Here is a 27,664-nt window from a genome sequence, read left to right on the forward strand (position 1 = left end):
TTCTGTTGTACAGTTCATTTGCTGTTATGGATAAAAAGTCTTTTTTGTTTCAAAATAGCTGAAAACTAGTCGCTGATAGCTGCCAGCATCTGCGCACAAATATAATTGTATAAAGTTGTTCTATATAGTGTGTAACTATTGATATAGAGCATAAGTAAATTTATTGCTAATGCAATCATATGGCACACTGACTTCTGAGGAAATTTTAGATGGCACTCATCAGAAAGGTTGCCTACCCCTGCTCTTTCTTTTGAGCTTGGGTTGAGCTAAGGCATTTAATAAATGTTAAACATCACCAATATATTTCTAGGCTCTCTGAAATGTGATTATGCACTGGCAAAATTCAAAATAGAAGAAGACAGAGCCGATTTCAAAGTCCATGGCTTTATTAGAAAAATAGGTTTACGTCACCTCGCTGTACAGTATAAAACAATTCATCTGCAAACTGCAAACACACTCGTTAGCAAAAACAAACAAAAACACATTGTTGACCCATAAAATCAAGTCTGGTCTAACATGGAAACAAACACTAATGTGGCTCTATTTTTCCCCATAGAGGAGGTGGCGGCGGCAGCAGCAGCAGCACGGCCCTCAGAGATGGGACAAAGCTCAACATGAGACCAAGCCTCTGGGCTCATGTCAAAGGTCAAAGGTCACAACACAAGGCAGAGACACAAAAATGCACTGAAAGGAGCTTAAAGGAGAAATCCAACCTCACATTGTCCTTCCAAAGGCTACAATGCAGTGACTCTGGAGCCGCCGATCTCCCAGAATTCCTCTACTTTAAAGGGACGTGTAACAGATCATTCTTTTCTTTCTACTAATCGATCAGAGTGATTGATCTCTCTGCGAGGTAGAACAAAGATGAAAGCGTCATGGTGGGGGTAACACCACCAAAACCTAGCGACCAAACCATTTACCTCCAAACAAGTTTCTAAACAAAATAATTTAATTATTCATTCATTATATTGTCATTATTAAAAGTTCTGAAATTATTCAAAATGGTCAAACTGGCGTTTATCGATGTCATAGCGGCATACATTTCAACTTTCATGCTCAGAGATCATTTCTCTCACGAGAGCAGATGCAACATAATTAAAATTTCAGCTCTAAAGGACGAGTACGTGTTTAGAGACAAGTGTTTTTAAAAACACTGACTTATGGGTGTTTCTACAAAAGATGAAGGGGGGGAGGCATCACCCCTTTTACTAAATATTTTCCAAATATAGTATTTTAACAGAAACATCAAGCGGAAAACAAGTTACGAGTATTCCTGCAGAACCCATTTTAAAATGTTTTTAAACGATGGCCGACCCTGTAAGTAGCCTTGTTCGAGTGGCTTGACGACAAAACTGCAGTGGCCTTTTACGGCTGTTCGATATAACGATATATATCATAAGATGATATAAAAACGTCTATTGTTTCCTATTACGCTATCGTTTGTTTCGTAGTGTCCTAAAATAAAGTGTTTACAGCAATATTTTTTCATCGTTTTGATGGTCACTGTAGTGGCTATATTAATTTCTTAAAGTTCTCTCTTTCTCATATTTAATATAACCACACTACTGACGGACAAGCGTCTGTTTTTACGTGTTGTCGTTAGCAAGAACAACGGTAACACCATGGCGTGGCTCCGCTGTCCGCTTGTTTGTTTTCCACGTAAACCTTTCACAATAAAGCTCAAGATCCTGTTGAGACTTTTCAAAATAAACTGAATCATGTCAAAGAGTATGCAGAGAGTTTACGGATGAGAAGAAAAAAAAAAAAAAAAAAAAGCCGTCAGGTGCTAAAAATAAACCTTAGACTCAAACTTCGAAAGAAAATGGTGGCCGTTACAACTTATGTCTAAAAATGTATAGTTTCATGCATCGGTTAAAACACTCGAATCAGGGTAAAGGACGCCTAGCTGGAAAAACTTCATGCAAGTCGAGTTGGACGAGAGTCAGAATTTACAGAAAATATGACATGTTTGTGATTTATATCGTTGTCAGGACGATAAATGTCTTCTATCGGGATATGAGATTTGTCATATCGCACAGCCCTATCTGTCAGGGTTAAAAAAATAAATAAACAAAGAAAAAGCTTTTATCTGACACTGAGCATAAAAACTTGTTTTAAATTTTGTCCTCTGAAGAAATTAATTTTCTCCTTTTGATTCAAATAAAACCACAGATCAAGGTCTGCATTTCCCTTCAACGTTTAACGCTGAAAGAACAGACAGATGTTAAAATGTTTTACTCTCATTCTAACATGTCTGACTATATTTTTACTCTTTTTAACCAGTTTTAAATCGCAGGAGTATAAAACTAAGTGTTAAAACTACTTTCAGGCTCTTTGGTTGGTCATCTTCTCAATCAAAACAAGCCTTAAACTCCCACCCTTCCAAATACTGAGCAGCCAGCAGTAAATTTCTCCTTTACACTCGCACCAGTGAGAAGTCATGAGTCAACACCACAGGTAAATTTCTCATAAGCACATACATACATGGCATGATAGTCTACAGAGGCATACATACAATGCAAAATATGTAACCCATTTTCTTCCAGACCCTCTTAGACATGGCAGGATGTCACATGACATCCTAAATCTGTAGTTAAGACAGCTGTTGGGTCAGGCTGTGGAAGACATGAAGAAGAGGAGGGCTGTGGTTTTCAAGCCTTACAAATAAAAGACAAAACAATCTGTCCGTTAACTTCATTGTCACTCAGTTCATGTACAAAGACAGCAAAAAAGGCATGTTCAGGCTCGCTCCCACAGGACCGGCCGGTGCCAGGTCTCAGCGAGAGCCTCAATTAAATCAAGTGCTCTGCTGCAAAGCCGGAGAGGCTCGAGCCCTGTCTCAGTTTCCTTAAGTAGATGATCTGAGGCGTTTCCGTGAAACCGAGGTAGCTCGTGAACCAGTTTTCCTGCGAGACCCAGGTGTCGGCACCTCACACGTCTCAGTCCAAAAACTCAGAAACAACAAGTCCCACTGCACCACTCCAAGCCTCAATTTAAAAAAGTGCAAAGCCTTTTCCAGAAGGATGTCCACCGTGACCTCAGTACATCTCACATGGCTGCCTTAGGGTTGGAGGAGGTGGGGTTTACTCTTCTGATCATCTTCAAACATGGCAGTTCGAAGGTGATCAAAAACAAAATGAAAAAAACCTTCCTTTACATTGAAAATCAAAAAAATCAAAAAATAAATAAAATAAAAGGCTGGACAACCATTGGACCATTGAGTCAGCTGACCTTACCATTTCATCCACCGAAGCCCGCAGCGTGCGTCGCCGTCAGTCCTCATAGCAACACATCAGGACCAGCCTCGCCCCCTTTTTCCTGCTAGTCAGGTAACAAAAGGAAGCAATTAGAGAACTGAAAACAGGATCGCATCACATCTACACACATTTACAGTTTCTGGAGCTCACACGCACAAGCTCAGACGTTAACATGCACATGGCAATGCCTTAAAGAGAAGACGGCGAGCAGAGTCAGCCGGGCCGGTTATTAAACGTAAAACCGAGGTGCAGTAGGTGAGACGCGGCTCAAGACAGACAGAGGGAGGGAGGAGGGGGAGCAAGGTAAGGGAGTAGGTGAGGGGGGGGTAAGAGCAGCCATCATTATCAGTAAAAGCAAAAGGGGAGTAAAATAAAAACAAAACACCTAGAAGCAGGTCATGCACAAGAGCACAATTATCAGACCTCCAGAGTAAAACATGCAAGATTAGTATCCAGGCCTTCAACAGCTAAGTAGATCCTTCTGGGACAAGGAAAAGCTTCACTTTGAAACAAATCAAATTGTGCTTTTATGCCCCCCCTCCCAAAAAAACCCCCAACCAAAGCTGATAACAAGGACTAAGAGACTTGTAGGGGGCGGGGCTTAACCCTGACGCTGCTGAGAGTGAATTTCGGACACCAATTTGTGAAACAATGTTCTTTGGACATGAGAGAAACTCATAAGGATGGAGTATGTCACTACACATACAGAGCACTTGAGAGATGCCGACTATCAGAAGGTGATTTGAATTTGATGGCATGCAAGGTGACACTGTAGCACGTGGCCAAACATTTGGCAAACCTTTGGTCCATTTTCTTCCACAAGGAGCCTTAAATTTGAAGGTAATTTGAAGAGAGAATTTGCCGAAACATGAATTTGCAACACAATTTGAAGTTTTGTACACGAGTGCGTGTATGTTTATTAAAGCAGACAAACAGCAAAGAATACAAGCCAAAATGTAAAGCCAAAAAAAGAAAAACCATAGGACTACGATGGTCCTTTTTTTCTTCTTTTCAATAACAAGACACGCATTACTTTTTGACAATACAAATCGTATTCATTGGATTTAAATACATGTTTAGGAGACATATGCTTTGTTGCCGTTAGCTACTTAAAACATGGTAACCAGAATTTCTAAAAACAGACATAAAGCTATAGCCAAATAGACAGCTCGAGCACATTTGCATCTAAAAATTTTTTCAAATTCCGTTATGGAAAATCTTTTAAACGCCCATTGTATTTTTTCTCTTTTTGTCGTTTTAAAAAAATAAAAAATAAAAACCCCAAAAGGAAGAGAGAAAACCAGTTCGCCAGAAACAGGTGGGAGTGTGACTAAGACGAGTCCAAGCGGATTATTAAAATATGTACAAAAAGGAGATCTTGCCAGATGTCACCAATTTTGAGGAAAACAAAAAGAAAAAAAATGCAGGCAACCGTATGGGATTGAGGGCCAATCAGATCAAGTCTCTAAATAAAAAGACAAAAACAAACACGGGTTTTGTTATCAAAGCACTACGGGGTTTACTTCCACTGCTGCCCAAAAGAATCCTGATAAAATTCCTGGTTGTCAGATTTGTAACCGGAATAGTTACCAGAATGATCACCACCTTGGAGCGGTTGCTGAGCAATGGGTTGAGAGCCCCAGTTCTGATTATTGGTCTGGCGACGCTTGGAATCTGGCTGGTTGTACCCATCAGCTTTGCGCTTTCCTCCTACATTTCCACCGCGGCCACCCCGTGCACCACGTACCCCTCCTCGCCCTCTCAGCTGCACGCCTCCTCTTGCGCCGCGCCCGCCACGACCTGGTCCTGGCCCGCCGCGCTGCGAGAAGTTTGCTCTCCCTCTGGGTGCCCCCGAGCCGCCACGTCCTCTGGCCGGGGAGGATCCGCCCCGTGCGCCCCTGCTCCCGCCCCGCCCCCGGCTTGGGGCCTGGAAGTCATCGTACCCATAGTAGGGGTCATCGTAGCCACCGCGGTAGTTGTGATAGTCATAGCCGTAGTAATCGTAGTAGTCCTCGTAACCGTAGTAGTCAGGAGGGTAGGCGTAGCCGCCTCTGTTCCCTCCTCGACCCCGATTTCTGCTGGGAGGGGGCATGTGGGGAGGGGGAGGGTAGTAGTAATAGTCATCGTACCTGATGAGAGTAAGACGGCACGGGTTAGAAAGACAGGTCTGACAAAAACAAAGGTTTGATTGCTCAGAATGCTTCGAGAAGACATTTCTTACATTTGCGTTTTAGCCGCTTGCCTCTGGGCTTTGCGCTCCTTCCTTTTCTGATCGGGCGGCTTGGCGAACACTATCTCGATTGGCTCTCCCTCCAACTCCTTCCCGTTCATTTCCTCCAGTGCCTGGACACAGAATACAAGACTTAACGTCTCTGCACCTCGTTTCTAATCCAGCGCCAACCATCAGGGTAACACATACCTTCACCGCACCGTCCCGCTCCTCAAAGTGAATGAAGGCGTAGTCTTTGAGCTTCTTCACTCGCTCCAGCTTTCCAAACTCACTGAAGGACGTCTCCAGGAGTTCCTCCGTGACGCCATTAGCGAGATTTCTCACAAATAAAACCTTCACCTGCAACAAAGTAAAGCTCAGATTTAATCAGCTCATCTCCTCCTGCACATTTATCAGCAGGCAGTAAAATCACATATTTTGGAAAATTTGATTGATTTAAAGAAGACAAAGGGTCACAATATGAACAAACAGATTTATGTTCAACAACACGAATGTAGTTAAATGTTAATATTTTATTATTATTTATATAACCTGCCTTAAAATTATACAGAGAAATGGCAAAGATTTGTGATTTCAGTGGTATTGCTTGTTTAACAGCACTTTCTGCATCACTGAATTAAGAGGGGAAAAAAGGGCAAGATTCAGTTTTTATGAACCCACCGTCACATTTAAAAATACAACAGTTCATTATAATGCTGATGTGTGTCATCTAGCTTGTTATCTCGTGTTTAAAAACAAAAAACAAAGACAGCACAAAGGGCATAAGCACTGATGTTTTGCTGCCAGTGCAGGGCCTCCTACTGGAATCAGCAACACAGACATGGTTTGCTTTGGAGAGTCAGCTACAAATGCAAGAATTTGACATCCGATCATCAAAAGGAGCCAAAGATTGAGATCTGATCTTAACATTTTCCTTCTTCATTAACAGCTTTAACTCTGGCTCTGCTGTCGTTTCAATAGAAACGAGTTCAGCATTTTTAAAAAAAAAAAAAAAGGGGGGGGGGGGGGGGGGGGGAATAACTTGTAATCTTTAAATCCCACAGCTTTAGGTTATTTTTAGTTACTGGTTATTTAATGGAGCTTTTAATCACTAATTGGACAAAAGCCTTTCAGACCTTAAAGTGAGAAGTGGGATTAAGTTCATGGGTGGTTGGCTTAAAGCAGGGGTGTCAAACTCAAATACACAGTGGGCCAAAATTAAAATCTGGAACAAAGTCGTGGGCTAACATTAATATTTATTGAAATATATTTATTGCTCCAGATATAAGAATGAATCTTTTCTTATGGACTCAAACAAGTTTTGCTGAAAAACTGAATATGGAACAAGCTTAATACTAAACTATATTTATGTTAGCTGTATAATACCAGTAGGCCAGCTCTAATGGTCATTTGGTATGGCTTCGCGGGCCAAATGTAATTAGGCTGCGGGCCAAATTTGGCCCGCGGGCCAGAGTTTGACACCTATGGCTTAAAGATTGAAGAACACTTCAGATTCCCAATGCTCACCTTGGCCATGACTTCTGGGTCGGGGTCTTCGATGGGGTCTGCCCACTCCACGGTCACGAGGTTGCCCCAAACTTTCACCTTGCCGCTCATTAGCCGGCGACGGGCCTGAGCGGCCGTTTTGTGGTCTTCATACTCTAAGAAGCAGAAGCCTCGGTTCTTCTTTTTGTCGTCGGGCTGATGGTAGAGTATGACATCACTCAGGCCCTCTGGGTGAAGAAAGAAAACAAAAACATTGCCTGTGGTTCAATATTAAGAGTCTGGGTGTTTCTGAGCAGAATAACGAGGACAGCAGGGCATTCTTAGAAAAACAAAACTGTCAGAAAGCATTACCTGTGACTTTGGAAAACTCTTCAACAATCTGCTCCTTTGTTTTACTCTTGGGAATTGAACCAACAAATAGCCGGTTGTTGGCAACAGATATGCACACCCCGATGTGCTTGCCAGGGCGAATCTCATGATTATTGCACTGCAAAAAATAAAGCCGATGGACTCTCATTAGACTCAAAACCTTTCCAGCACACAGGTTTTTGAGGTAACCTATTCTCATAGAGCAGAACAACACGCCTCATTCACGCATTCATGCAGCACTTTTCTCTATGGTTTCCATGCGAAAGTGCTTTATATCTAATATTCACAGATTCATGAGCAACCTGGGGTTAGCATCTTGCCCAAGAATATTTGGCATGCAGACTGGAGCAGGGATCGAACCACCAGCAAAACCCATTCCAATCAGAATATAACCCCCTTCACCTCCTGAGCTACAGCTTCCTCCGTTACAAAGTGACAGGTCTCCTGAACGCCGTCACTTTCTAGAAAAGCGACATGCTCAGCCGCGTGCTCCTGACAAACTCACCAGCTTTACAGCCTCCTGGGCACCCTCTTTACTGCAGAACGTGATGAAGGCATAGCCCCTGTTCAGGCTACTCAGCGGATCCATCATTAGCCGAAGGTCCCAGATCGGACCGGCCTTCTCAAACAGAGGAACCAGCTCGTCTTCGTACAGATCACGGGGAATCTTCCCAACAAAGATCTACAAGAGGACAAAAAAGAAAGAAGGATATTCTAAATATAAACACCCACAAGCAACTGGTTTTATTGAATATTTATTAGTTAACCAGCTGAAAATGGTTTCATTTCAAAAGTGCAGTTTATGTTAATTAGGAGTTACTCTTAAAGTTGCTTCAGTGAAGTGGACTGAAAACACTTCATGTCTGTACAGCTTTTTCCTATAAACGCTGCCCAACAGGAAAATCACATTTTACGCCTTTTTAAACACGTGCATGTTAAAAAGCTCAGTAAAGTTATATTGATATAAAATATGCACAAAAATATTTGCAGTCTTATGCATCCTTGCATTTTGACATTGGTAAACACTGAGACAGTGTCGGGTTAGCTTGTGCTGCACACTTTAAGAAGTTTAAAACTGGCTACGCTCAGTCTTGTGATAATGCCGAAACAAATATTACTGCACCATAACTCATGAAAAGCGAAGAAAAACCTCGTGTGAGATACTGATATTGAGGAGGAGAACATGTGAGGAGGTAAAGGTGACCACACTGTGTGGAGAACCCCACGTAAAAACAGCTGAAGGGAAAAACTAGGCAGGAATAACTGAGCTGGACCGTCAGGGGCCTTCTGCACAAACGCCTCATCTGTTAAGATGAGTTAACCGGTGCTAGTATCGGACCACAGGAACTACAGAGAATGCTGAAACTGTTCATGCTATAGAAGAACTGACAGCCCAAACTTTACTAATCTCCACTTAATCCAGCAAAGAAATGCTCCTTGTTCTGCACCGTTAGGTGACTGTATGACAGGATAAACTGAGCAGTGCATTCGTTCCCCCCGTCCACGTGAGGCCAATGACACGCAAACAATTCACATAAACATCTACGGATCCAAAGCCCACATCACATTGCGAGACCTGTCACAGCGAAGTCAGCATATCTGAATACACCAAATATATACCCCAGTGCAGCTAAAACTCAAAGTACATCTCGTTAGGTCCTCAGAGTTTAATTTATACATCTTTTTTTTCTCAGCAGTAAGAAACTGAAGCCTCGCATAATTTTCACCTCGTTAAAAGAAACTCTTCTTCTTCTGCTTCATGTTCTTCCCAACACTTTTTATAAATCAAACTCAGTGTTGATGTATCAGTTTTAAAACCTCTGTGAATAAAATTTCAGACCAAATATTGTCAAAATCATTGGTGGTGGTTTATAAAATCTTAAATACAAGTAAGTTTACTTTAGCTACGTTTATGCCTGTTCAGCAGAGCAGTGATTCCTGCTTCACAGAAGCTAATGAAGTGAATCTTGACGCCACTCTGATCGTGGGTTTAACCATTTAAAGCACCTCTGTCTGTGCCTGCCTTTTGTTTACAGCTTCCTAATTTCAAAACAACCAAATTCTCCAATGACATGATGTGAAAATGTAACATCTCAGGAAATAATACAAGACCCTATTTTCTATGAATTGACGAGGAGTACCTCTGTGCCGACAGGGGGCTGAGAACCCGAGTACACGGACTCTGGCGGGGGTCCGCCGTATTTCCTCTGGCCGGTTGTAACATCGAGTGTGTAGCTGGTTCTCTCGAGGAGTTCTTTGATTTTAGCCTCATCTGGTCCTTTGATGGAGTCTGAAACTTTAGTCCCTTGTTTCTCTCTCTGTCTGTAAGTCTTCATCACCCCACAGAGAAAGGCACTTTTATTCTGGGGAATAAGAAACAACAGAAAATTAGAAACCTGGACATTTAGCTGCCGTTAGGGGGTAAAAATAAACAGCCGAGCGTTCCCTTCATGTCTCGCATGATTTAAAACTCACCTGCACGTGTGACAGGTCACTCTCTTTGAACTGCACCAACACCTGCAGGGCTCCATCTTCGTTGAATTCTTTCAAAGCCTCAATAGCTCTTTCATCGAGGTCACCGTGTGCTACCAGGCCTGACGGACACAAAACACACCTCAAAATAACTGGCAAACGCACATGACCCCACCAGAAACACCCCCATACAACTTTAGAAACCCGATCAACTTCATCAATACTCAGCACAGGTGAGAAGGTTCACAGAGACAGTGGGACTCGTGCAGTTGTGCAACAGAGGATTGAGGATGGATCATCAATGTGATCCAAAAGGAAGCAAAGTAAAACAGCTGAAGGTATGAAGCAGTTTCATTATTATGGACATAAAAGTTTTCCTGTCATACTGCCAGGTTTCAGGAGGCTGAAGAAGCCCTGAGGTCTCCTTTCAGTGTTTGTCACCATCTGCTGGAGGTTCAGACAGTCCTGTTGACCTGCCGTGGACACACAGCTGCTCTTTTGTTCCTGCCAGCTGGCCTCCATCTACCTTCACCCAGGCCTTTGTAGTAACAGGAGTTATTTCATTTGCTCTGATTTCTATACTTCAGTGTGACAATGATCAATCTGATGCTCCCTCAGCCATCTGTCAGCAGCTGATACGACTGGTTTAACTACTTTGAATCAGCTCCCTGTTCACTGTTGTTCATTTAGGGTGTTGCTTAATTCACTGTCATCGTTTTATTTTATTACTGGTTAACAAAATAACCAGTAAAGACACGAAAAAGAGTTAATATTGCTCTGAATTACAAATTTCATTAACTTGTGCTGACATTCCTTCAGGAGCAGGAAGGTTTTAGTGGTAATTAAACACTAATAAACATACCTGAACAACAAAGGAGAAAGTGGCAGAGGATTTCAAAGAGTTCATGACAAATATTTTAACTCAGTCAAACTCAACTTTGGTTCATGGGCTACCCCATGTCATCTCAAGCAGGCTAGACCAGCACACCACTCCTGTGTTTGTAATGTTTGCATCACCTCTCCAGGTACTGTACTACATTTCATTCACAAATTTCAGATACTACTGACTTTCACACTGTGTGCTGGAGGGTGGATTTATCTGTGCACACACTGTGAGCTGAAAACGGAGGCAGGGCGTTCTCTTACCTGCTACATAAAGTTCATCCAGCTTCTCAGCGACATTCTGAGGTAAACCTGCCTCCAGTAAAGCCTGGAAGTGTTCCGAGTGGGTCACCTCGGCTGTAGTGTCCATCGGCTCCTCCGTCCCGTTCCCGTTAACGTGATCTGTGGCCATGTCTTCAGACATCTGCGCAGAGAAGTGAGCAAACATTTACCACCAGCAGCAACGCACTCGCCGGACTAAAGTGGGACAACAACATCAAGCGTGCAGTTTGGCGCCATCGTCCACTTGGTTTACAGGCAAGTCCTGCAGACGCTGCGAAACTAACACCACGTGTTAGACGCCAGCGGAAAAACAAACTTGCCCAAACAGCACACAAACAAGCAGCTAAGCAGTGAGCAGAAAAGGCGGCATCCATGTAGTCACCACGCGTCTGTGAGCTAACATCTGTGGCTCGTACAGATCACAGGCCTCACCGAGCGCGGTACGCATGGAAGTGCACAATGCACGAGATTAGCATTAGTTAAACAAGATCCAAAGGTCAAGCACGTGCAATTTGTGGTGATTCCGTGTGTTTGGCCCATTACTCATAACGTAGAGCACATTTATTTTCCCATTAGTATATGCAAACAGGCCCGTTATTTTTCCAAAATGCCGGCTAGCCATGAAAACGAGCTGCTATGCTAACAGCACCCGGTCGTGCAATGCATCGAACATTAGAGTGCAGAAAGCTGCAGGTTAATAGCCGAATTTAACATCCCCTCTCGTTGCCTCGAGAGCGTACGTACCATGCGAATCTGAATTTGGGTGCACGATGCAGCTCCGCCGTAATTTAGGTAGTCCGAATGAGGGGAAATTTTCACGCCGGGGCTCTCAGGCTGGCTTCTTTACTCCCGGTGAAACAAAATGGCGGCTACGTAACGTCGCAAACTCCGCTTCTCCACCCCACCCCCTGCGTGTACGGGGCTTCTGAAACTGCTTTTCATGGGCTACTTTGGGGCTTCGAACGGTGGCGTTGAACCAGTGATTCTTTATTTTATTTTATTTTATTTTATTTTATTTTATTTTATTTTATTTTACAACAAAGAGATGTCTGTATTTTAGTTTAAATATACTGCTTGTTTAAATGTATATTCTATACAATGTACGTGTAAATGTAACACTGCTTTTAGAGTAAATTAATTAATTTCAGATGATTATTTTTTCTCTTGCAATTTTATTATGAAGATGTTTAAGCACATAGACACCAGGTGCTTCCGGATTATTTCGAAGTAAAGTCTTATTTACTTTGATCCTTCAACTGGAGAACCTGTAAATTAAAATCATGGCGTTCGTCCATTTCAAATTTTCAATAGTAAAACTTAGCATTGTTTTCTCAGTAAAATAAACTGAATCTCACAGAAAGGGCAATATAGACGGCACTTTGTGTGATCTTTTTTAGTTTTTAATACCTTTTGTTTAATTTTTTTACGCCTGTGCGTCACGTGTTATGGGCGTGGATTTCCCACGCCCTCTGAAACGCTATTGGCTTAGCGCGAAATTTGAAATGTAAGGGGAACGTTAGCGGCTCGGAGGACAACAACAAGTCTAAATATGCGAATTTTTTAGATAGCAAACAATCAAACCAGAGGAATTAAGTGCTACAAAAAAGTTTACTATCGGTTTTCTTGGGAGAACTTTTTTTTTTAACTTAAAGCGAAATGGATATCGCCTCGTATTTACAGTAAGTCACGATGGAACATGGACGTTAGCCGCTGTTAGCTCAATTGAAGGGGTTAGCTTCAGTGCTAACATGAATGTATGGATCTTTTATAACTAATTCATAAGCAACGTAGCTGTCAGACATGTTTTAATTACTCATACTTCTACCCTTCAGGCGTTTTGAAAACAGTTTGACCTCATACACAGGTGACGACCCACTGGACGCCTGGATCAAGTGAGAATTTCGACTGTTTTCATTGATGTGTAATGTTTTATAGTAATTTAGGAAAAGTTATTAGTCCTGCAGCCATTGAAATCATATTGAAACCTGTAAGAGTGTAAGAGACAGCCTTAACACAGGAGGTACATAACAAATGATCGTCCGCTTATTTCATTTTTGAGTGTTGACGTCGGAAGTAGACCTGGATTTACTTTTCAAAGTCACACTTCCTGTTCTTTACCGTCTATTTCCAGCTTTAGGTTATTTAATAACACTTTTGGATATTAAGGCTGAATATATGTATCACAAATGTTTGCTTGTCTCAGAGCACACAAAACAGCAAACCAACCAGCCTCAAAGATAAATAACTGCGTAATATCTTAATAAAATACAATAATAGTCTGTCTTAAAAATATTGTGAATCATTTTTTGATGATTTAATACAAAAAGATGCACACAAAATGAGAAGTACTGAAGGCAAGTTTCTCTGGGTGCTTCTTTAGGTTTGTGGAGTACCTGGAGCAGAGGCTACCTACAGATGGTGGCAGAGGGATGTTGCTGGTGTTTGAGCGTCTCATCCAGAGATTTTTGAATGTCGAGCAATACGCGAATGACATCAGATATGTGAACTACTGCATCAAATGTGTAAGTCTGATTAAAACATTGTATTTTTACAGTTGTCTCCATAGTTTGTATCTTTTTAAGTTGGATAAAGTCTTACTCGAGCTCTTTTCTTGCCTCACTGTGTCTTACAGGCAAGTTATTACGTGGACCCTGTTTCCCTGTACAGTCAGGTCTTCAGTAGGGGCGTCGGCACCAGGACAGCTGGCCTGTATGTGGCCTGGGCTCAGCACTTTGAACAGAGAGGACTGCATGAACAGGCTGATGCAGTATACCAGAAAGCGCTGGAGAACCAAGCTCATCCAGCCAGCACTGTTCTCCATGAATACAAGTAAGCATTTGAAGAGTGAGACGAAGTTTCTCATGGTAACCTCAGACGGTTAAATACAAAGCTGTCTGTGCCAGTGTCGGTGGGAGTCTGGCCTATGTAGATACCTTTCAGAGTGTTTTGTAGAGAAAGTATGCCAGTTGAAATGTGTGGAAGTGGTTTAACCTCTGTGTTGTGGTGTAGCTGTTGTTAAACCAACCTCCAGCCTGTTACTGTATTAAAAGTATTAAAACGACACACACATATGTGGTCTCACTAGTGGGCAGCTATCATCATGGTGGCCGGTGGTTTGTTTTCAGTGTAACTACTAAAAAAGTTGAGGAACCTGCAGACATCAGATACTGTAGTATTTGTTTGAGTTTACAGTGCTCTTGAAAGCGCTGAATTCTAGAACGCTGAACATCTGCCATCAGCTCTGCAGGACATGAGATTTGCCGATGTTCATCTGTCAGGCATCACCACTGGTGTGGTCTTGGTATTTGGATATAGTTTCTTCAGTTTGTATGACTAAGATCAGAATTACACTTGTACGCAGACATAGGCAGCTGTCAAACACAAGTTTGGTCCCAAGTCCCAAGTTTGAGACCCCTGGTCTAAAAGAAGCATGAAAGCAGCGTGAAAGTCCTGGCAGTAATAAAGTGTGAACATCCGCTCTGAGCCTCGTGTTCACTCTCTGATGACGTCATTTACATCACTCTGGTCTGAGCAAGACGTTCCGGGGCCCTAATTTCTCAGTGGTGCAACTAAAAAAAATTCTTGTGTCACACACGGTGCGACTAGCCCGTTGAAAGGTTTGGGTGTACCTAACTTTTGTGCTGGTGCACCTAAGAAAAAAAGTTAGGCACACCAGTGCAACCACGGCAAAAAGTTAGTCTAGAGCAGGGGTGGGCAACTCCAGGCCTCGAGGTCCAGTGTCCTGCAGGTTTTAGATCTCACCTTGGGTCAACACACCTGAATCACATGATTAGTTCGTTACCAGGCCTCTGGAGAACTTAAAGACATGTTGAGGAGCTAATTTAGCCATTTAAATCAGCTGTGTTGGTTCAAGGACACATCTAAAACCTGCAGGGACACTGACTCTCGAGACCTGGAGTTGCCCACCCCTGGTTTGGAGCCCTGCATGAGGTGACCGTGCCAGCAGTGGCCCACAGCTCATTTAAGTTTGAGACTCCTGGTCTAAAGGAAGCGTGATGGAAAGCCCCAGCAGTAATAAAGTGTGAGCATCTGCTCTGAGCCTCGCGTTCACCCTCTGATGATGGCATTTACGTCACTCTCGTCTGGGCAGGACGTTCACATAATCTGGGGTATGGAAACTCTAATATTGCTGTAATCTTTTAGGGATGGTGCAATTAAGAAGTGAAAGAATTTAAAGTCTGTGTTAACAACTGAAGCCTGGATATTAATCTGGCCTTCTAATGTGAATGATATCTGGCTGTGTGTAGTCACTCTACACATGCAGTGACAGCGGTATGTTACTGTGCTGCATGTTATATACTGTGGGCTAACAGAAACTCTGATCTGCAGGCAGTTTCAGACCAGAACCAGAAGTGAGACGGCAGTGTCCGGTAAGATGGTTTATTTAAAAGTTCCTTTATTATATAATGTTGGATTTCTTTCTTTAGAAATTTTTATTGTTGCTCTACTGTCTGACTATTTTTATATGTCTATTTTATGAAGGAGGAAGTCGAAACCCTTTGCAGAACTCCAATTTAACCAATCAGGTGCCCCACAGAGAGCCTGTCACTCAGAACAAGGTGTGTTTATCTCTGGTTTTTCATCCTAATTGTGCATGAATGCCATTTTCTGCTTTTCCATTCACACTGTGCGTCCTCTGTCACAGATGTCTGTGGACTGTCCCTCCAAACCACCTGCGAGTAAATTCATCGACATGTGAGTGAAACACTGAACTCAGTTTTTGGGGTTCCTGTTTCTGATGTCAGCAGAGTGCGCTCGTACCAACACAACATGTTACAGCCATGAGATGAAAAAGGAAGAGGCTCAAAGACAGAAATAGGGGGGGGGGGGAAAGAGTTTAAGTCACCCTTTAACTGTGTTTCTGGAAGCAAATTAGATTTACATTAACCACAGGAACAGTAAATAAAAGTGTCTTAGGAGGGTTTGTTTGTTTTATTTGGAATTTTTTGGAAAAAGATCTTCTGTTTTTTAAATCTGTCTTCCTTTATCTCATCAAAGGTGGAATAAGCATCTTAGAAATTCATAATGTGGCAAATGTCAGCTGTTGCTCCTAGAGTAGCTTTGCCTGATGATGGCTTTGGGCTCACGGGGATTGATTCATGTGGAATTTCTTCCAGTTAATGTAAAAATTCGTGTACTGGGATGGGCTTTCTGTGACAAAGAATAGAAGCAGAAGAGCTTCACTTTACATTCATCTACACTCGCACAGTTTCGAGGATCTTAACAGCATGATGTCACCTGATTTCTTCTGTCGCTCACAGAGTCTCTCGCTCTGAGACTTCCGGGACAATTCCCACCAGTCAGGGCTCTGGCATTCAGACCGTGTCCGAGTACACGGTAGAAGATCTCGTCTGCGACGAATCTGAGCTATGCTTCGAAGAGGCCCGAGCTCAGAATTACTTCCGCAAGCTCCGTGAGCAGGAGGAGAAAGACAAGACAGACTTCAGTGAGTTTTTAATTCTGCAGCTAAAATAAATCCGTGCTGCGAACACTTGTCTGGATTTCTAGTAAATGTCCTTTTTATTGTTTTCATGTCAGCGCTGACACCGAGCGAGTTTGAGGAGAGGAATAAATGGTTGATGGAGAAAGTTTTCTGCGATCTTGAAATCAGACAGACTTCATCTCAAAAGGTAAGACAAAAGCATCCTGATGCAATAGGCTGTGCTGAATGTGCATCAGAGCCCTAAGCTTCAGGCTCAAAGCCAAAGTGCCAGCAAAAATAGACAAATAAGGATTAGTCTGAGCTGCGAATCATGCAAAGTTGCTCTAGCAGCATCCAAGAATGAAAACAGTGAGTGATAAGCACATCGGGTTCACTGCGTCAGTCTGAGAGGCTTTTCTTCTTCTTTATTTCAGCCGCCTGCAGCAGAAACTGCTGCCGATGTAAACCCGAGTCTTACCCAACCCTCCTTCAAGCAACCTCCGCCCTCAAACCGTCTGAGCAGCCGGCGCTCTCTTGGCTTGAGATTAAACACCGAGCCGACCTTCATCCAAGAGGCCGCCGCCAGCATTCCCGAACCTCCTCACCAGCAGAACATTGACACGCTAAGTTCGGTGGCATCCCATCATCCCTCTGTCCCAGCTGAGCGGGACATGGGTTTGCAGAAGTCTGCAGATCGGGAGCCGCTCCCCTGGGCCTCAGCGGCCCCACATACGCCACTTCATCAGCCTGTGAGCTTTGAGAGCACAGACAGGCTCCCACCCCCAGAGAACAATGCAACGTGGGTACCTTCTAACTCCCTCGACACTGCTTCTGATACTCTGTGGAGCATAGGTTTCTGGTTGTGCAAGGAAAACATTGAACCTAATATTTAATATCATGAAAATGCGAGATGTAAGAACAGCTACAGAGACGTTTTTTAGGAAACAACACCCCCCCCGTGTTTCCCACACAAGTTTATTTTTATTTTTCTGTCCCTCATCGTTTTATTATTGGACAGTCTGATTTCTGTTAAAGTTCAAGCTCTGCTGATGGGCTCATCACTACATGATGCCTGTGCCATAAAGTTTGTGACAATAAGTAATGGAGTAATAAGCAGCTTTCTCTTTAGTCAGTTAGTGTATGAATTGTATTCCGATTTTATTAGAAATTCTCCTGCACACATGATGATGATTTCGATGGCTGATTGAAATGATTTTAGATGCGTTACTGATCTTGTCTTTCTCTCAGGGATGTGGGTCTGCCTGCAGAGCCTGAGGACAAGCTTGATGGTAAGTGTGCTTTTATTTTGTCGAGCTGTTGCGTGTCTCTGGTAGATGTAGTCACAGCCCTCTCTGTCCCTCTCAGTGTCGCAGGGAGCCACAGCTAACCTGTCTCACGTCACTCCTAATAACTCGCTCGGCTTCGTTCAGGCCACGCCGTCGCGGGTGCTGCCATCACCTACTGTCAACACACGAGAGGCGCTGGGTGAGCACGACAGTTTGTCTCTTTGCTGTCACGTCAGAGGTGTTTTTATATCAAATTTAATGTTTTTGGATTCAAAGAGTTACTTTCATGTTATGTCTCTGTCCTTTAATCAAACTGCTCTTCACTGCTGCTCAGGCTTTGGCGGCTGTGGTAAAAACTCCTTCACTGAGTTCTTTTCTTCTTTGTGTCAACTCAGGCGTGATCATGGACATGTTCCAGGCTCCGACCTTACTCGAGGAACCGTTCAGCAGCACATCAGTCCTCCACGCTGCCGAGAAGGAGTCTGAAGCCGGATTCTGGATAGGCGGTAAATAGGCTCTGAACACAGTCGGGATAATAACAGAATCTAACTGGATCCGGTCACCAGTGCTTAAAATTAATGTTCCTCCTGTTTGAGTCAAAGCAAACTCAGGCCTGAACCTCTGAGACTGATTCTTGGTCTCGCTCCAGATAACCTAATTATTCTGTCTCTGATGATTAGCAGGAGGAGCCTCCTCATTATCTAAGCCTCCCACCACGACTCCATTCACCATCTTTCAGGATGACGACAACAAAGAAAACGGCAGGTAAATATGGCCCCCACACTGTGGACACCCTAAACCCCAGCTGTGATGTTACACTCCCATGTAACCTGTGTGATATTCTGTCTGTGCTGGATGTCCTGTATCCATCCATCTTCTTCTGCTTATCCAGGATAAGAGAATTTTGTGCTTCAGCCTGAGAAGACTCGGGGACACTTTAGTGCTTTTAATTTTGAATATGAATAATAAAGGTGGTAATTTATAGACTTTTTTTTTAACAGTTGTTTACTCTGTTAGCTCGTGTAGTGAATGCAATAAAAGAGCTTTCAGGAGGATTTAACTTTTGATTTCCACTCAGATGTTGGTGTGATCTCCAGCTTCAGGTCTCACTGAACTCACACTGAGATTTAAATGTCATTACTAGGAAAGACCTAGTTCACAAACACTCAAGGCTTCTGGGAAATGGTGTTTGCTAAAGGCTGCTAAAACAAACACAGACATATTTTTCATTTATTTTATGAGAAAAACCCACAAACCCCCGTTTTTAAATAATTCCTGTTTGTCGTGGACTCTTTCAGCTGCTGGGGTCAAGGTGCAGAACGGCACACATTTCATTCTGTCGTATGTTTTTTGTAGATCAGTTCATCTTAATGTTTGTGCTGCTGTGAAACCTTGAGGATAAAATGAAGTGCGTCTTCATGACAGCCAAGTGTTCCTGTTATTTTTGTCTCTGTGCTGTTTAGTGCCGCTGCTCCTGCTGATGCCGAGAAGCCTAAAGGAGTCAGAGCTCTGGCTGAAATCCCGGTGTCAAAGGCAGACAAACCCAACGTGAGTGAATTTACTCATGTTAAGCTAAATTCCAGATTTCTGGACGAGTGTTTGGTGTGTTTGTTTCAGGTTCACATCCTCGTGTTTTTCTTATCCTCATCAGGAGACTCCTTCAGATCTGATCCCAGATGAGAGCACCATGTGGGGAGCTCGCTACAACTCGCTCAACTCGCTCGCCGCCTGTCCCAACAGCACCACAGACTTCGCCATGCTGGCTCAGTTCGTCTCCACGCCATTCACTTGCAAAACCTTTATCAGCAGCGACTTCCTCGAGGACCGAGGTAAGAGGAGCCAAACCTGCGGCTTATTCCTCCCGCAGCCTCCGCACCTGTCTCATTTTAACAACAAGCTGAAAGTAATTTAAAGTTTCCCTAAATAATAAATGTTTCTGCCCCACAGAGAATAAATGTGAGGGGGAAGCTGATGAAGAAGCTTACCTGAGGCGTCAGACCAAAAAGCTGAGGTAATCAGTCTTCAGGTATCCACTGCCCATTCGTGTCACTGTTATCAGTGCAGATGTCACAGATGTGTCCTCTCCTCTGTTAGCCCCATCCTGGAGCAGAGTCCGACCGACGAAAGCACCGTCGGCCAGACGGTGCCCTCCTCTGCCAGGCAGGGCACCATCGTGGGAGAGGAGTTTGCAGCGGCCCAGCACTGCCTTACTGCGTCCTCACTCACCATGGTGCAGCCTCCTCCTCCCGGCGTGCTCTCCTTCAGGGACCAGACGCTCTGTCCTGCCGACTCCTCTAGGACAGCGGGGCCCGGCTGGGAGGTGTATGCAAGCCCCGAGCAGCCACCCAAACAGGCCTCCTTCATCTCAGGCAGACCCATGAGCGAACCTTTTCAGATCATGGAGGACCTAGAGACCCCCAGCAGCCCCCAGCAAGCCCAGAATCAGGTCTGTGACGTTCCCATGAACCCCGAGGGTGCTCTCAAACCAGACTGGCTAGCCATCAGGAGCCCAGAGGCCATGGCCGAGCCAGACCTGGATGCCTTCCTGAGTCCCCATCAGCCCAAGAATCTGGACTTCCCCATGAGTCCAGGGCACCCACAGCTCTGTGCTGACGTGCCCATGAGCCCGACATCAATCAGCAGGGAGGATGAACCCATGAGTCCAGAGAGGGGGCTGAGGCTGAGCGCTGACATCTCAATGAACAGTGACACGCCGCAGAAAGCCCAGACGGGGGCAGTCCAGCTGATGTCGGATCCCTGGGACACCGAACTGATCTCCAGCCTGCTGTCTGGACTCAGCCCGCCTCTCGCCACACATCCGCGCTGCACCACCTGGCAGTGCAACATACCGAACATCACTCCAAAAATGACCATCAGCATGGGTAAGATCTGCAGCGCCTGCTCCGTTAGGTGTGGAAGTCTGGCTTTGATCCAACTGCAGAGAAAAACTGTACGCTGTGTTGATTGAAACGATGAATGTTTGTGTCGTGACAGGAAAGGAGTCCCTCAGAGTGGACTGCGTTCTTGGAGAGGGAGCCTTTGCGACAGTTTACCAGGCCACGAACCCCGTGACCTTAGAGAAGACCGTTTTAAAGGTGAGGCTGCGGATGAAGAGTGCCGCGTCCCTGTCTCTGTGTTACTCAGCTCCTTTTTTTTAATGTAGTGGTGAAACAAATCTTATTGAATCATCTCAGAAATGAACAGTGTTCTCAGAGACATTTGGACATGACCGCAGGATTCACATGTGTCCTCGCTGCAGGTTCAGAAGCCGGCCAATCCCTGGGAGTTTTACATCAACACCCAGCTCGACGCTCGGCTGAGGCCCGACGTCCGTCACCTCTACAGCAGTATGCACTCAGCTCACCTCTTCCATAACGGGAGCGTGCTGCTCGGTGAGCTTCACAGCTACGGCACCCTACTGGTCAGTTACCGTCAGTGTGGATTTATGGATATGAATTTACTTTTGTATATATGTTTTTAAAATCCAGTAATTTGTTGGTTTCTTAGTTTTTGCGCCATAATTTCGGATTTGATCTGTGTTTACGTAACTTGACTTTTGTTACAGAATTTTCTAGTGGTCACTTTTCAGTGAATTAAACAATAAGTTGAGCACATAATGAATCCATAACATGGATGACAAAGACTGTTAATCAGTATGAAGGAAGAGAAACTTTAGGCAAGGCAAGTTTATTTGTATAGCACAATTCAACAACAAGGTGATTCAAAGTGCTTTACAGAGACATTAGAAACAAGAACAAATAAAAAGCATGATTTAAAATTGATTAAAACAAGCAAATAAACTAACTAACTAATTAACAAACAAACAAACAAAACAGTATATAAAATCAAAACAGATAAAATCAGAACAGTAGATAAAATCAGTAGTTAAATGTAAGTTTTGAAATTTAAGCTTAAAGTGTGGATTTGGTGCTTTATTCAAATGCAGCTGAGAACAGGTGAGTCTTCAACCTGGATTTAAATAAACTGAGTGTTTCAGCTGATCTGAGGCTTTCTGGGAGTTTGTTCCAGATATAAGGAGCATAAAAGCTGAATGCAGCTTCTCCGTGTCTGGTTCTGACTCTGGGAACTGATAAAAGACCGGATCCAGATGACCTGAGGGATCTGGAAGGTTCATACTGGGTCAGGAGGTCATTGATGTATTTTGGTCCTAAACCATTCAGAGCTTTATAGGCCAGCATCAGAACTTTAAAGTCTATCCTCTGACGGACAGGCAGCCAGTGTAAGGACCTCAGAGCTGGACTGATGTGGTCCACTTTTTTGGTCTTAGTGAGGACTCGAGCAGCAGAGTTCTGAATGAGCTGTAGTTGTCTGACTGATTTTTTTAGGTAGACCTGTAAAGATGCTGTTACAGTAATCAAGCCTACTAAAGATGAATGCATGGACTAGTTTTTCCAGGTCCTGTTGAGACATCAGATCTTTTATCCTTGATATATTCTTGAGGTGATAGTAAGCTGACTTTGTTATTGTCTTAATGTGTTTTTCTAAGTTTAGGTCTGCATCCATCACTACACCCAAATTTCTCGCCTGGTTTGTGGTTTTTAGATGTATAGATTGAAGTTCTCTGGTGACCTGTAATCGTTTTTCTTTGGCGCCAAAGACTATTACTTCAGTTTTGTTTTTGTTTAGTTGGAGAAAATTGTGGCACAACCAGTCATTGATTTCCTCAATGCATTTACCAAGAGCCTGTACAGGGCCTCGGTCTCCTGGTGACATTGTGATATATATTTGTGTGTCATCTGCATAGCTGTGATAGTTTATTTTGTTGTTGTTTATAATCTGTGCCAGTGGGAGCATGTAAATGTTAAACAGAAGGGGTCCCAAGATGGAACCTTGGGGAACTCCACATGTGATACTTGTCTGCTCAGATGTGAAGTTACCTATTGATACAAAGTATTTCCTGTTTTCTAAGTATGTTTTGAACCAGTTTAGTACAGTTCCTGAAAGACCTGTCCAGTTCTCCAGTCGTTTGAGTAATATGTTGTGGTCAACTGTATCAAATGCTGCACTGAGATCCAGTAAAACTAGGACTGACATTTTTCCACTGTCTGTATTCAGACATATGTCATTAAACACTTTGGTCAGAGCAGTTTCAGTGCTGTGGTTCTGTCTAAAACCTGACTGGAAGGCATCGTAGCAATTATTCTGTTTTAAGAAGTAACTGAGCTGTTGAGAAACTGCTTTTTCAATGATCTTACTTAAAAACGGGAGATTTGAGATCGGCCTGTAGTTGTTCATTTGTGTCTTGTCAAGATTGTCCTTTTTCAGTATAGGTTTGATTACAGCAGTTTTTAGTGATTCTGGAAACACACCTGATAATAAAGAAAAGTTGACGATCTGTAACAGGTCTGACTCTAAAGTCTTTGAGACCTTTTTGAAAAAACTTGTTGGCAGGACATCTAAACAGCAGGAGGAGGAGTTCAGTTGACCTAAGATGTCCTCCAGGTCTTTGCTGTTAATAGGTTGAAACTGTTTCATGGTGTTTAAACAGTTTTTTGGTGGACACAGTACATATCCTGGATCTGCTGTTGATGTACCAATTGCTTGTCTAATTTTTTGGATTTTTTCAGTGAAGAATTTGGCAAAGTCATTGCAGGCCATGGTCGAATGAAGTTCAGCTGCCACTGACACAGGAGGGTTTGTTAGCCTGTCAACTGTAGAAAATAAGACCCGAGCATTATGGCTGTTTTTAGTGATGATGTCAGAGAAGTAGGACCTCCTTGCATTCCTCAGTTGTAAATTATAATTGTGAAGTTTCTCTTTATAAATGTCATAATGAACCTGGAGGTTTGTTTTTCTCCATCTGCGCTCAGCTTTCCTACACTCTCTTTTTTCATTTTTCACCAGTGTGGAGTTTCTCCATGGAGACTTTTTCCTTCCAGAGATAACCTTCACCTTAATGGGAGCAATAGTGTCCATTACATTTAACATGTTAGCATTGAAGCTATTGACGAGCTCATTGACTGACCCTCTGGGCAGGTCAGGTGTTAATGGGAAGACCTGGTTAAAAATTGCACTACTGTGTTCAGTTATACACCGTTTTGTGATCACTGTTGTTGATATATTTGTGTGGGCTGAGATTTTACTTTCAAAGAGTTTTGCTTGCCACAGCTGAGCTTGGACATGTGGGTCGGTCTGTTGGCACGGTAACCTCACAGCAGCCTTGTTATTCGTCAGATGATGTCATTAAAAATGCTCCAAAAAGGCTAAAACAGTACACAGTCCAGACGTCCAGTTCAGGGGCTCTAATTAGTGGAATTGAAGCCAAGCAGCCTATTTGGTATCAAATTTTACAAATACAAGCCTTAATAATAAAAACAGTTTCCCCCCATAAGTTGTTATGAGGGTTTAAACCATTGTTGTGGAGTCTGCAGAGACTATTCGGTCGGTTTAAAGCTTCTCTGTTTCACTGTAATGCTGTTGCTCCACCTGCAGAACGCTGTGAACATGTACAGAACCCTCAGTGACAAAGTGATGCCTCAGCCCCTCGTCATGTACTTCACCGTCTGCATCCTCCACATGGTGGAGCTGCTGCACAGGATCCACATCATCCACGCCGACATCAAACCTGACAACTTCCTGCTGGGAGAGAGGTACCAATCACACGCTGCTTTTATCTCTGTGCTGCTCGTATTTGCAGCTTAAAAGTGTCAGAGGTGAGGCGGGCAGGCCCGGTCCTCCCCTCGCGACACTTCAGTTTCAGGCTCTGTTGAAACGCCTCGTCATCACTCGTGTCCTTCAGGTTCTTGGAGAACAAGCGTTTTGATTCAGAGAGCACGGACCACGGCCTGGTCCTTGTCGACCTCGGGCAGAGCATCGACATGGAGCTCTTCCCAGCAGGCACTGCATTCACTGCCAAGTGCCTGACGTCGGGCTTCCAGTGCACAGAGATGCTGAGTGGAAAACCGTGGAACTACCAGGTGAGCACAGCAAGGACAAGAAGAGGCATTAACATACACAGGGAGGGTCGAACACTGCCACGTTTCAGCAGCATTGGACAGTAGTGCGGTTTTTCCTGAGCTGCAGCTTCTCTCATACTCTGTATGTGTTTGAGAGCTAAGAGTAATGTCTCTGTGGGTTAGCGCCCAGTGTTTGTTGTTTCTGTCCCTGGAGTTGTGTACGGGAAACTTTGTAGTGTTGTTAATCTAATGGAAAGTCCAAAACTCAGCTTATCAAGTTTCCAGGTTCATTAAAAAGGTCTTGCTGGTCTCATTTTCCTCGCGATAATTCATATTTAGATTTGCACAGCTGATAGTTTGTGATGGTAGCCTGTGTCTTTGTATGATGAGTTTCATCTCTGCAGGTCACTCAGTCAGCTGGCTGAATGAAAAGAGCATGATGTTATGGGAAATGATCTTGTAGCTCTTGTAGATCTTGTATGAGCCGAGTTCTCTCGATTTAAAGGGGATTATAGGGTTCAGCTGATCATCACTCTCAGGCGTCCCTCAGACACTCAGAGGAACACCGGGAAGTGTCATGAACACATTTCATGACCTGATGACTGTTTTTGATGGTTAATAGGAGGCTATTTTCAGCTGTGCCTTCATATAGCCGATCATTTCCTGACACAAAGCCAAAAGGCTTGTCGCCTTCTGTTCTCAAACAGAGAGCTTTTGCATGTCACCCGATGTGTGAACCACGACATCTGGAGCCCCACATGTTTTATAGAAAGAAACATCTGGAGATTTTGTTGAAGACTCCTTTTAAAGATGGAAAACGAGTTTTATTCTGAAGGTCTGACTGTTGTTTGGGTTTCAGACCGACTACTTTGGCATTGCGGGGACCGTGTACTGCATGCTGTTTGGGACGTACATGCAGGTGACCAACGAAGGAGGCGTGTGGAAGACGAACGGCGTGTTTAGAAGGTGAGTGCTCAAAGGAAGCTCCCATTTGTCTTTATTTGACCTCGTTTTTTGTGCATATGTGTGCTGATGGTAAACCCCCCCCCCCCCAGAAACCCTCACAGCGACCTGTGGCTGGACTTGTTTCACACGCTGCTGAACATTCCAGACTCCGGCTCGCTGCCGAGCCTGCGGAGCCTCCGCTGCCGGATGAACACGGTTCTGCAGGAGAACTATGGCAACAAACTACCCACGCTTAAGAGCCGGCTGGTGGTGCTGCTGCTGGAGAACCGCAAGACGGTGCGGAGATAACGGATATGCCTCGCTCTGAAAAAAGGCTGCTGTTTATCCTCCGTTTGCACTCGTTTAAGCGCACACTCTTTGACACATCGGACTGTGAACGCATAGCGGGAGGAGTGAAGCATTTCAGCTCGTACAAATGCATAAATGTATATTTCTCTTAGGTCACTTTTTAAATTGAATTTGTTCCCATTTTGTGAAACAATTTTATTTTGTTTTTTTTTTCCCTTGAAAAACAAACGATAGTCTGTTTGAAGCTTCACTGTAACACGTTTTTCAGTGTTTTGTTTTTGACCTTTTTCTTCTCTCGTTAAAACAACCGGACAAATCAAAACATATAAAAATTTGATGTTGTTGTCTCACTGACAATCTCAGGAAGTAAGTGAGGCAGGGACTTTGGTAAATGTCCCAGCCTGAAAACAGGGATTAAGATGGCAGGAGACAAACATAAACTGATAAAGCATAAATGTTGACCTGCTTTTATTCTAAATTTTAAAAACAGCATTGAATTCAGCTTCTTTCATTCATCTTATGATGAGAAACATTAAACATCAAAATGTTTTTGTGTGATTTTAGTGGAAAGATGGTCGTAGTTCATGGGTTTATTTCTGGATTATCAGTCACATGTAAAGATATTTGTACCTGTGAGTGTTTTATGTTCACTGTACACAAGTTGTAATGTTTCATGTTCTGTTAAACGGCGTTTATTTTTATCTTTCTGTCACTGACGCAGGTGTAATAATAATTTTAATAATAATAACAAGCATGCCTCACTGAGAAGGAGAATTGTGTCAAAGTTATGTTGAACGAAAATGGATTTCATATATAAAGCTTCATTTTTTGTCTATATTTTTACATTTAAATGAAAGATAAGGGGGCTTTTCTGATCAGATGATCCCCTATCAGCAACAGTGGGAAGGAAAAACTCCCTTTTAGCAGAACGAGACAGAACCAGGATCACAGACAAGCAGCAATCTTCTGATAGGAGCAGAGATGAGAACGAAACAAACCTGAGAAGAGAGAAATCAAGTTAATGAAAGGGAGTGGTGACGTATAAAATTCCCAGTGCATCATGGGAAGTCTTGCAGCAGCCTGAGTCTGGCAGCATAACTAAAGGATGGTGATGATGATATTGATGATTCAGTAATAACTGAATTGAGAACCTTTGGGGAAGTTTACAAAAATGGACAACAGTTCCAGACAGTAGATGCCAGAGGTGGGACCAAGTCATTGTTTTGCAAGTCTCAAGTAAGTCTCAAGTCTTTATCCTCAAGTCTCAAGTCAAGTCTCAAGTAATGTCAGGCAAGTCAGAGTCGAGTCTCAAGTCACTGGTGTAAAAGTCCGAGTCAAGTCACAAGTCTGAAACTTTGAATTTCAAGTCCTTTCGAGTCTTTAAAAAAAAAAAAGAAAAAATAATGTTGCAGTTATGCTAAATGTAAATATTAGACCATGTAATTTTAAAATCTGTGTTTTTCTCAACACATGACAAAATAGTGAACTTAGAAAATATACACAAATTGTGAAATTGCACCTCTTTAAAATGCAGCTCAATTAAACCTAGCTCCAAGAATAATTTTCACCGACAGTTCTGAGATAAGCTGCATGTTATTCTTGGATGCGGTTGTAGGACCAGCTTTAAAATCGCATGACAAAAATATCATACACATTAAAAAAAACTGTATCACCAACGTAGCCTGGACAACATTTGCTAGTTAGATGAAGTCAGCTATCTCATCGTAGCATATTTATGTGCATATTTATAATCATACGGTTCTTGGAGTGAGTGCATACACTCATGA

At 43.3% G+C, this 27,664-nt stretch overlaps 2 protein-coding genes across 11 annotated transcripts; one reads left to right on the top strand and one right to left on the bottom strand.

Annotated features, from left to right (window-relative positions):
- Positions 1–368: 368 nt before the first annotated feature.
- On the bottom strand, positions 369–11,870 carry LOC146692547 (heterogeneous nuclear ribonucleoprotein Q-like). Of its 6 annotated transcripts, XM_085432676.1 has the most exons (12): positions 11,722–11,870; positions 10,960–11,119; positions 9,817–9,935; positions 9,483–9,704; positions 7,847–8,023; positions 7,324–7,459; positions 6,994–7,199; positions 5,677–5,826; positions 5,479–5,600; positions 5,005–5,386; positions 3,237–3,321; positions 369–3,099 (listed from the first exon to the last, which is right to left on the bottom strand). In XM_085432676.1, exons 1-11 carry the CDS (start codon positions 11,722–11,724, stop codon positions 3,280–3,282), a joined length of 1,719 nt encoding a protein of 572 aa, XP_085288802.1. In that variant the 5' UTR covers positions 11,725–11,870; the 3' UTR covers positions 369–3,099; positions 3,237–3,279. The 6 variants fall into 6 exon arrangements, with proteins under 6 accessions (XP_085288802.1, XP_085288803.1, XP_085288801.1 ...); XM_085432677.1 differs by having other exon boundaries at positions 369–3,318; XM_085432675.1 differs by having other exon boundaries at positions 369–3,321.
- Positions 11,871–12,231: 361 nt separating this feature from the next.
- bub1 (BUB1 mitotic checkpoint serine/threonine kinase) lies at positions 12,232–26,712 on the top strand. 5 transcript variants are annotated; one of them, XM_085432679.1, is made up of 24 exons: positions 12,430–12,656; positions 12,810–12,869; positions 13,358–13,499; positions 13,610–13,806; positions 15,328–15,368; positions 15,481–15,557; positions 15,644–15,693; positions 16,260–16,444; positions 16,537–16,628; positions 16,855–17,219; positions 17,669–17,709; positions 17,786–17,905; positions 18,102–18,212; positions 18,390–18,471; positions 19,170–19,254; positions 19,358–19,535; positions 19,654–19,717; positions 19,801–20,588; positions 20,701–20,801; positions 20,966–21,127; positions 24,160–24,317; positions 24,467–24,644; positions 25,483–25,589; positions 25,679–26,712. In XM_085432679.1, exons 1-24 carry the CDS (start codon positions 12,634–12,636, stop codon positions 25,875–25,877), a joined length of 3,606 nt encoding a protein of 1,201 aa, XP_085288805.1. In that variant the 5' UTR covers positions 12,430–12,633; the 3' UTR covers positions 25,878–26,712. The 5 variants fall into 5 exon arrangements, with proteins under 5 accessions (XP_085288809.1, XP_085288805.1, XP_085288804.1 ...); XM_085432678.1 differs by having other exon boundaries at positions 12,431–12,656; positions 18,387–18,471; XM_085432680.1 differs by lacking the exon at positions 12,430–12,656 and adding an exon at positions 12,677–12,731 and having other exon boundaries at positions 18,387–18,471.
- The last annotated feature ends 952 nt before the right edge of the window (positions 26,713–27,664 follow it).

The sequence above is a fragment of the Copadichromis virginalis genome, linkage group LG15 (assembly GCF_057382275.1).
Source record: "Copadichromis virginalis isolate Kocher_CV1m ecotype Utaka linkage group LG15, C_Virginalis_male_GT1.1, whole genome shotgun sequence".
Classification (NCBI taxonomy): domain Eukaryota; kingdom Metazoa; phylum Chordata; class Actinopteri; order Cichliformes; family Cichlidae; genus Copadichromis; species Copadichromis virginalis.